Source organism: Rhinoderma darwinii, chromosome 12, assembly GCF_050947455.1.
Source record: "Rhinoderma darwinii isolate aRhiDar2 chromosome 12, aRhiDar2.hap1, whole genome shotgun sequence".
Taxonomy (NCBI): domain Eukaryota; kingdom Metazoa; phylum Chordata; class Amphibia; order Anura; family Rhinodermatidae; genus Rhinoderma; species Rhinoderma darwinii.
In genome coordinates, this window is record NC_134698.1 from 12,768,211 (window position 1) to 12,778,781 (window position 10,571).

At 38.1% G+C, this 10,571-nt stretch overlaps 1 protein-coding gene across 1 annotated transcript in view; it reads right to left on the reverse strand.

Moving 5' to 3' along the window:
• The window catches only part of LOC142664387 (embryonic protein UVS.2-like), a 52,572-nt gene extending 42,237 nt beyond the window's left edge, over window positions 1–10,335 (reverse strand). The window contains exons 1-4 of the mRNA XM_075843458.1: window positions 10,233–10,335; window positions 8,486–8,521; window positions 7,078–7,212; window positions 6,879–6,996 (exon numbers count right to left, since the gene is read on the reverse strand). Of these exons, the coding sequence (XP_075699573.1) occupies window positions 6,879–6,996; window positions 7,078–7,212; window positions 8,486–8,521; window positions 10,233–10,335 (392 nt within the window). The remainder of the gene's footprint in view (window positions 1–6,878; window positions 6,997–7,077; window positions 7,213–8,485; window positions 8,522–10,232) is intronic.
• Window positions 10,336–10,571: the final 236 nt, after the last annotated feature.

Genomic DNA, 10,571 nt, shown 5'->3' on the forward strand with positions numbered 1-10,571 from the left:
AAAAAAGAAAATGTATAAACAACGCCAACAGGATACAATAGTATAGAGCAGTGTTTAGGTGTGCAAAAGCTGGTTTTGAAGTGTAATCAAAGAGTTATAAGCAAAGTTTTGTGCAAGCTGCTGAAGATGGCAAGTATTTGTTCAACATACCAGTAGACATTGTGATGCAAAGATGGGACGTCTACACCCGACGCGCGTTTCGGCACCTGCCTTCGTCCGGGGTTGGGGTCAAGCTGCTCGTGCCCACTCTTATATACTGCGCATCCCAGGTGTTATGAGTCAAGAGGAGGAGGTGATATGACCGGATGGAGGATAGGTGGCGTCTGATGCGGGGTACAAAGATGGCGCTGCCCCACTTCCTGTACTGCGTCATCAGAGAGGATGTGGGGCGGCGAGGACTGACCGCGCCCCCCACAGCCTGCTCCAATTAGAGACAGCAGACGGAATGAGCCAGGACCACTCCCCCCCCCCCCGAGAGTTTAGTTTTTTTGCTTTCTCAAACTGCATCAGCGCACCCTCTCATCGTGCCTACGTCACCATAAGATGAAGAGAAATGTAGTTAATGGATAATATGATAAGAGTATGTCTGCACTGATTACCGTGAACAATGGAATGTTGTGTGAGCAGTGAGAGAAAAGGAAGGGAGGGGGAGGGAGGGAGGGGGACGGCAGTCTTGGTATGCCGTGTGAGTGTAAATAAACTGTGATGACAAGGGAGTGAGAGGAGATGCCCTGATGGATAAGAAGGGTGATGGTGGAAAATATGTGGTGATATGTGTGTGTGGTGACATAAAGAGGGAATGCATAAGAACAAAGGTGTGAATGAATGAATATAATGAATATAGGACGGTCCAGTATTAGTAATAACTAATATATTAATTATGGGACCGATGGTGGTGAATGAAAAAAAGGAAAAAAGACCCTCAAACATCATGTGAACGTAACATGATAATGAATTAAATAAAGTGAGTGAATAAGAATGAATAAGTGACACAAGGTTGTTATAATATGACAATTAATAAATAAGACCATGACAGAATATTATATTCAATCATCAAAAGCTTTATAAAAACTGGTTAAAAACTCGTAATGTGAATATCAATAGGTGTATAAAAATACAGGGAAAGTGCATTATAAGATACATACTGGAACAATATGTTGTAATATGACATATGTATTAAAAACAAGTAACCACAATGAATGAGTATAATATGAATGTGTCAACGAACAATTCAATGTAATGTAAAATATACATACATAGAGGATATGTAGAATTTATTGTAATAATGCAAAATTACATAATAGCGGAACACACAAACATAGCATGCAGGACGATACTAAGGAATTCTTCCTTTGTCCTGTTAGATATGATCCCCTTAGTAACCTCCTCAGATAGACTCAATAGGTGATGCGAAGTTCTATATATATGAAAAAAAGGATGGACAAAACGAGAGTAGTTAGTACTATAAAATAACACAAATATAGAAAAGATTAAAAAACCAAGACCCACTGCGGAGTCAATGGTTACAGAAACGGAGTGTAGCTCAGAGATTCATTTAGCCCATGTGGAAACATTGTCCCAAGGGTCCATATCCAGCGAGTCTCGCATTGTGCAAGTTTTTGTTTAATAGCACCTCCTCTCATACCACATGTAATATGGTCGATTCCCCTCAGGATAAGAATTACCATCCACACCCTCATTGGATTGCGGACTGTCCACTGCATTTTTCTGGGAGAGAGCCCATACTGAATGATATTGGACTGTTACCAGTGCTGTCTGAGCAGTAAACTTCACTGTACTTTATATTTGTTATTTAGGGTATTTGTTGGATCATACCCAATTTAGTTTTGCCTGCTCCGGTCTGAGAGAGATTTTGTGGGTATTTGAGCCAAGAGAAACCACCATTATATTTACTTCTATACATTACATGGACAGCCTGAGGAACTTCAATGTGTAATGCTACATTTCCCCTGCGGTGGTGCTGTAGGATAGTTGAACACTTGCTGCTCCCTTTCATACAGAGGGTCTAACAATGGGATATACTGTAATTTTCCTATCAACAGGAGACACATCTAACACAAAAGGATTGTTCAAACTGGACAACCCCTTAAATTACTTGTAAAAAATACATATCTAAACATTTCATAAATAAATTTTGTCCACTCTGTTTCTAAAATCTAAATAGGTTTTAAAAGTTTAGACTTCAATTGATTATTGATCAATTGACTGAGAGAATTCATAGGTTTCCATTACTCTCATTGATGCCAATGCAAAGATGGTTCTTAATACGAGGACATGTCTACATAAAAGTCAAAGTTAGAATCCAAATATTGGGGTCCTCAGCTGTAAATATGGGGTCATCACTGTGATGTGATTTATAATTCACATTTATAAAAATCTATAATCAAAACCCTTAAATGTATAATAATAGGATCTATAATAACAATCATTTTTTAACTTGTGTTTTCTAAAATAATAAGTTGTCATAAAAGCTTCTACTTGTCTGACTCAGGTTCCTTTTCTGTGTAAAGTTTGTGGCATGTCGGCCCCTGCCTATGTGACCCGCATCAAGGTCTTTACTGGAGGATACAAGTTGACTGTGGCAGTGGAATTAATTATTCATTAATAGTTGTATGTCTGCTTCACTTGGGAAATAAATAGTATATGTGCTATGTATGTGAAGAGGATATATAGGGGAGACTGTAATACTCACTGAATATATATGATGCCTGGAACCCTCTCTTCTGGACGCTGCTATCACTAACAAGTTTTAGCTCCAGGGTAGTCCCAGTAGAGGTGATGGTAGGGATTGTGTTGTCACCACAGAATGGACCCTTTCTATGGACCAGTCCGTCATCTTTAAATAGTCATTTTGGCAGAATCTAATATTTTTCAACTGGACATCATTAACAGTCAGGGAAACCTGTAAAGATCACAATCATACTATGTAATTATCCAAGGTGACACAATTGTAATAAAGAATATCGGATGACTCTATAATATATAAATCATCAATAAGCCATAAGATCGATAGATAGATAGATAGATAGATAGATAGATAGATAGATAGATAGATAGATAGATAGATAGATAGATAGATAGATGATAGATAGATAGATAGATAGATAGATAGATAGATAGATAGATAGATAGATAGATAGATAGATAGATAGATAGATAGATAGATAGATAGATAGACAGATAGATAAATAAATAAATTTGGAGACACTATATGTTGTATCTGAGATTGATATCCTGAGCAATGTAATATGTCAACGTTGTAGGGTAAATATTTCTAGGGCATGAAATTAAGTGCAAAATCCAGAATTATTTTTGGGCTCTATAGATAATCTTAAAAGAAAGAAATCTTACCCTGTATCTAACAGAGGCTGTGATTGTGTAGACACAGTTCAAGTTTGGAGGATAGGCATTGGGATAACCATGGGATGTAATGTTTTTTTCCGGTTTGTAGAATGTTCCTCCACATAGTGAGAGAATATATTTGGAAGCAAGTAACCAATTTAAAAAATGTATACACAATGGAGAAGATTTATTCATAATTTCACAATGTATAAATGGTGTGTCAGTTTCTTTTTTACAAGGGCATCATTCGCCAGATTTATGGACAGGACACCTGCCCTTTTGATGAATCTGCCATTACCATAAAAAAAAGACATCAGGTTGGACTTAGCCTTGTTTCCAATACTTAGTGTTGTCAATAGTCAGTTTCACAATTGGGAGAGATTTAAGATTCGGCTCTTAAGTTAGTACATAGTTAGTACAGCTGAAAAAAGACACATGTCCATCAAGTTCAACTAAGAGATGGGAAAAGGGAAGGTAAAAATTTCTACACATAGGAGCTAATATTTTTTTGTTCAAGTAAATTATCTAAGCCTTTTGTAAAGCCATCTACTGTCCCTGCTATGACCAGCACCTGCGGTAGTCTATTCCATAGATTCACAGTTCTCACAGTAAAGAAAGCTTGCCACCTCTGTAGGTTGAATATTTTTTTCTCCAGACGGAGGGAGTGCCCCCTTGTTTTTTGAGGGGGTTTTACATGGAACAGGATTTCACCATATTTTTTGTATGTGCCAGTAATATATTTATATTAGTTAATCATGTCCTCCCTTAGTCGTATTTTTTCAAGGCTAAATAGGTTTAGTTCTTTTAATCTTTCCTCATAACTTAGATTCTCCATGCCCCTTATTAGCTTTGTTGCTCTTCTTTGTATTTTTTCCAACTCCAGGGCATCCTTTCTATGAATTGGAGCCCAGAACTGAACTGCATATTCTAGATGAGGCCTCACTAATGCTTTGTAAAGTGGTAATATTACATCCCTGTCCTGCGAGCCCATGCCTTTTTTAATACACGACAATATCTTGCTGGCCTTTGAAGCAGCTGATTGACATTGCATGCTGTTATTTAGTTTATGATTTACAAGTACACCCAGATCCTTCTCAACAAGTGAATCCCCCAGTGTAGCTCCCCCTAGGACATATGATGCATGCAGGTTGTTGGTACTCAGGTGCATAACTTAACATTTATCTACATTAAACTTAATTTCCCTATTGCATGCCCAAACACTTAGTTTGTTTAAATCCGCTTGCAATTCACGGACATCTTCCATAGACTGAACTATATTACATAGCTTGTTGTCATCTGCAAAAATAGAAATAGTGCTATTAATCGCATCCCCTATATCATTAATAAATAAGTTGAATAATAGTGGTCCCAGCACTGAACCCTGCGGTACACCACTTACAACCAGGGACCTTTCAGAGTAGGAATCATTGACCACAACTCTCTGGATACGGTCCTTGAGCCAATTCTCAATCCAATTAAAAACTATACTATCTAAATCTATAGTCCTTAATTTACCCATTAGACGTCTATGAGGGACAGTGTCAAATGCCTTTGCAAAGTCCAAAAACACTATATCCACAGCGGCCCCTCTGTCCACCTCTTCATAAAAACAAATCAGGTTAGTTTGACAACTTCTGTCCTTAGTAAAACCATGCTGGCTGTCACTTATAATACAATTTTGTGTCACATAATCATGTATATAGTCCCTCAATAGCTCCTCAAACATTTTCCCCACAATGGATGTTGAGCTTACTGGTCTATAATTACTCGGGGAAGAACTAGAGCCCTTTTTGAAAATACGCACCAAATTTGCCCTGCGCCAGTCCCTTGGAACTATACCTGTCACTAGAGAATCTCTGAATATTATGAAAAAGGGGACAGAAATAACTGAACTATGCTCTTTATGAACTCTAGGGTGTAACCCATCTGGTCCCGGGGCCTTGCGCACATTTATATTATTTTATTTAGCTTGGACCATATCTACATTCATCCAATTCAGTAATTCAACTGATATATTAACAGCACTGGCGCCGGCTATATCAGCCGCTCTTTCTTCTGTTGTATATACAGAGCTAAAGAACCCATTTAGTAACTCTGCCTTCTATTGATCCCCTGTAACCAACTCCCCATTACCACGATTTAGGGGTCCTACATGTTCAGACCTTGGCTTTTTTGCATTTATATACTAGAAAAAGTAAGGGATGTGACTTGCCCTCAGCTTTTAACAAGAACTGTCAGGAAACACTGACTATTGTATATGATAACAAGTCTGTGTCAATGGGTAGACCATAAGTCCATAGACAGAAGGAGGAAGATATCTGCATTCTACTGTCATAAGACAAATAATCTTATAAAAAAGATGGTTCCCTTTGGACAGTCCCTACCTGGTGTGAAGGATGGTCTATTTGCTAATATTCTCTGTATCAAATTACATTATGAATGATCAAGCAGGATGCCGCATTACTAAGATATGTATTCTCCATTATTTTAATGACCTTCCCTCTACATAGTTCTGCTCAAGTCTCAAAGAAATGTGTTATCTTTATGTAATCATTATGTGGCCTTCATGCATCCATGGCTAGCGGGTTGGCTGTACGCCCAGACATAAAATGGAAATATTTGTCGTTATCGCAGCAAACTCCCTCATGGGAAAGAACAGTTAACACCACTCCATTGTATGCTTGTCTCCAGATGTTACCTTATGTCAACATTTTAATGAAGAATTATAATTATGTACTTGAAATATACTTATGCTCTGCTATTGGCTGAATAAGAATAATTGTCACATTGCCTCTGATTGGTTAACCTCAGGCCTTCACCCCTTTTGAATGATATTATTGTAATTGAGTTTGGCAATAAACCCCCAGAGGAGTATTTTGAGCATACCAGCAGCGTCTGTGGGTTATTTCCCCTTTCTTGATATATACACTCCTGGCGTGAGTGTCTGTTTGGAACACTCATCTAAATTTCAGTCTAATATATATTTTGAGCCATTAACGTCCATGACACTGGAAAAAAAGAGTCCCTTGACAATAAACGGATCACAGAGTGTTCCCTTGCTTGGACCCCATCGATCAGGAACCTGGCAGTAGGTGTTCAATTTCTCTGCTGCACCACCACAGGGAAAATCAAGCATTACACTGCACTCATTCAAATCAGTGGGTTGACTGTAATATAGGTCCTCTAGAACATGTAACACTATTTGTTAACTGCTCTGCGCTCTGGATCATAGATGAGTATCTTGACCCACACCAATTGAACTCAGATTCCCTACTAGAGTATATGTAAATGGATTTATAAACTAGATAACACCTTTAAGCTCTTCAGATCAGATTGTTCTGAACTGATATAGTCAAATAATAAGAATACATAGGGGATTTATGACTACCAAGTCTCATACAAATAGGAATTCTCCCAATAAATTTATACAAGATTTCAGACCAATAATGATACATTATAATATCCTGCATGATCTAGTGTAAGAAATTTGACAAATCTTAAATAGTAGAACCTACGCGCCTAAAGACGCAATGTTGAGGAAGTCATTCTCTGCTGTTCGAGGCACAAACCTCACACAGGTAAGTTTTTCAAATTCCTGCATGGAAGTCTTAATCAAGTTGTGGTGCCAATCACCTGAGGATAAAAGAACAGATAATGAATGTATTGTAGGACAGTTATCATGGCCACCTTAGGTAAAAATAATAAAACACTCACTATAATCAGAGGAAAGGGTGTAGGGCACAATGACAGTCCCATCTGATGATTTTGGCCACAGGCATTCTCTACATTTTATAGCGCTGCGTCCTATTTGTATAAAAATGTCTCCTTCTTTTACAGCCCTGGTGATTTCTAAATAAAGAAAACAGTAAAATCAAGACCAATAATTATATATATAGCATGTCATCTACAATTGACAATGGACAACATAGAGACAAGGGAATAAATGTTTGGACCTAAACTTTGACTTGTGAGGAATGATGAATAATTTAGAAGAAATGTAATTTGTATAATACTGCTTTATACCCTATTCCATAATGTATTTTAGGTTTATAGACCTAGCTCTACACACATTTTTTTTCAATGTGTTCTCAGTAAGGACCAGTTATCACCATATTGTTGGAGTTAATACGATATGATAGTGATTGAAAGTGCATGTATACATTCAGAGACCTTTCTACAATCTACATAAATTGAGTCATCTTAAGTTACTTGCTTGTTCAGTGTCTAGGCAGAGATTTCTTTGGCGATTTGAAGTCCAGGAGGCGCAGTTTTTACACAAGACACTGCACAGTGATATAAACTATCTGTCCTACTAAATTATAATTGCAATTATGAGCTATAAGAAAGGCTTTCTTTTAACATCAGTACATGTCATGCAATGCAATATGTTTGGAAAGTTACTCAACTTTGTATGTTTGTTACATTTGTTACATATGTGCATGGAGTAATGCTTAATTTCTGCTGTGGTGGCGCTGCAGGGAAATATAACACCTAATGCCAGGTCTCCCCACAGATTATAGCTGAACACTGGAAGTTCCAGCAGGGGTATACTTTGTTAACAGTTTATTGTTAAGGGACCTTTCTAAAAAGTAGGCTTTGTCTAAGTGGACAACCCCTTTAAGATTTGTGGACATACCCTTTAAGCCTATTGTTTTTTAGATACCAGGAAGATAAGTTAGGAAGTTAAGCACACTAATGTATATTATTTTAGAAGGTCAACATTAGACTAAAGGCCCTTTTACATGGGTCAATTATCGGGCAAACAATTGTTCATAGAACGCTCGTTGACGATAATTTACCAGCGTAAACAAGGCAGTGCTCTGCAGATGAACGGGCAAACGCTTGTTGTTCTGCCGATCGTATAGTTTTTAAAATTTTATCGTTGTCGGCAGCACATCTCCATGTGTAAACAGTGAGATGTGCTACCAACATAATAATAATGTATGTGGACGAGCGATCTGAGTAACGAGCACTCATTCCCATCCATAACTCCTTGTTAAAGGAGCAAATAAGCGCTGATCAACGAGCTGTCAGAGGATTAAAATATATGTAATGTGTCACTTCTATTTACTGGTAAACATTATCAATATGCTGTTACATTTATTGGCCTTAAGTATCCTACCAAAGGTTCCTGAATCTTCTTCTTCATTCTTATCTTCTGTAAATATAAAAATGTATATAATGTGGTAATCAGGGAGTAATAGATTTACCTTCAAGCGTTCACTTATATAGACTTTAGATTGTCTCTGTGATGACATCAGAGAATGTTAGCTGCAGTCACACCATTCTACTCCCTATCTCAGATTGCATTAGTAATCAGATTTTTTGGCAGAGAACCTGTTAAATTTGACATATCAAGAGACTTTACATAGCCAAAACTATTTAAAGTCAGAACATAGTCAGACATAACACATGTGCAACCTGTGCAGCTGCATAAGAGCCTATTAGGTAAGGATCCCATTGCCACTTTAAAAGCTGCTGGCAGATTCCTAGAGTCTATTAATTTGCATGTAAGGGTCTGTGCTAATGAAGTTCATATCTCAAAATTAGTCGTGAATTTTTTGGGATACATTAGAGGGTTCTCTATAATGATTTATTAGTGAGCAAGGAGCCCATTTACTTTTCTTGCATAGGAGTACTCTGCTGTCTCTGTCCTCACCTGGAGAAAAATATAATGTAATCTCACCTGGGTCAAACCTGGCAATTTTCTTGAGATCAGTTAATGTATTTTCCGTTGAAGTAAATAAGAAATATTTTGATGATTAAAACAACCACTGATGATTAACCAAGGCTTTGTCTTTGAGAAAACTCTCAAGTTTTGTGGTTTGAAAGAAATACATTTTGAGGAATGGCAGAAATTGGACCTGCAAGCTCCTTATGTCAGTGACCTTTATCACGATCATGATGTTTATGGTGCCTTCATTTTGATCAAAGACTAGGGCTCTGCTCCCCATCCGGTGACTTAAAAGCCACATGACGTTCTTGAGGTCCCTGCATTCAGTTCTCCAGCCTATGGCAGCTGTAGATCCTGTTGTGCACTAGTGGCACTGGGGATGTCTTAGCATTAGTAGAACTTAGTGCTAAAGCAAAAACAATATCACTGAGAGTTAATCACTAGGGTAAAAACCATATTAATCCGTTATATTTGTACAAGGATTTTGTAATGATTTAAAGGGGTTTTCCCATGAGGGACATTTATGACATATCCACAGAATATGTCTTAAGTGTCAGATAGATGTAGGTCCCACCTTTGGGACCCGAACCTATCTCTAGAACTGGGTCCCCTAAACCAGTTCTAGATTTTTGTGCTCACGATGAGTTCCGGCCACTTCCTGATTGTATGGTTGGGACATGGTCGGGAGTTACAGAAACAGCATAACTCACTGAGCTACGCTGTTTCTGTAACTCCCATAGTAGTGAATGGCAGTTGCGGAAGCAACATAGCATGCGAGCTAGGTACGCTGTTTCCTTAACTACTATTCAGTTCTATGGGAGTTACGTAAACAGCGCAGCTAAGCGAGTGTTGGGAACGTTTTATTCTAAATTTATTCTTACTTTATGTAACAAACGTTAAATGTGCACTGAGCTATGCAATCTTCCCAGGAAATGCTTTAGCTGACAGAGTGTTAAATATGCTGTACTTTTAAGATAATTGATAAAGTATGCGGACGCTGTTGAATGTCTCAATATAGAGATTGGAATCTCCTGAGGAAGTTCAACTGTGGCCTAGTTTCATACTGAAGTGTTAAACATTCCATATGACAGGAAAACCACAAACTGTCTTCATTTAGTCTGGGTCGCAATACGTCTTGATATTTGTATATAAACCAGGGCTTATGTTATGAAACTCAGACAAACTGCTGATCTACTGCTGTTTGTCTCCTTGCTGACAGGAATAAAAGCCGCGCTCTTCATCTTATTCAGATGACTCCTTGAACCTCTTTTAATAAGAATAGAAAATTCTCCTGTCATCTTGGTGCTTTGACCTGGAATTCAACACCTCCAGACCCTCGCCCACCCAAGGACTGCACACCGTGCACGGGGTGAGTCATCACTAGACTCACTAAATTCAAGACCTCTGGTTGAATTGCCATTAAGCAGAGGCCAGTTAGACGGTGGGACGAGGTAAAGTGACGGATTCTAAAGAACCTGAGAATACGGTTCATGAGGTTAGAAGTCCATAGCCTGCGTGAGGAGGCTACAGGAAT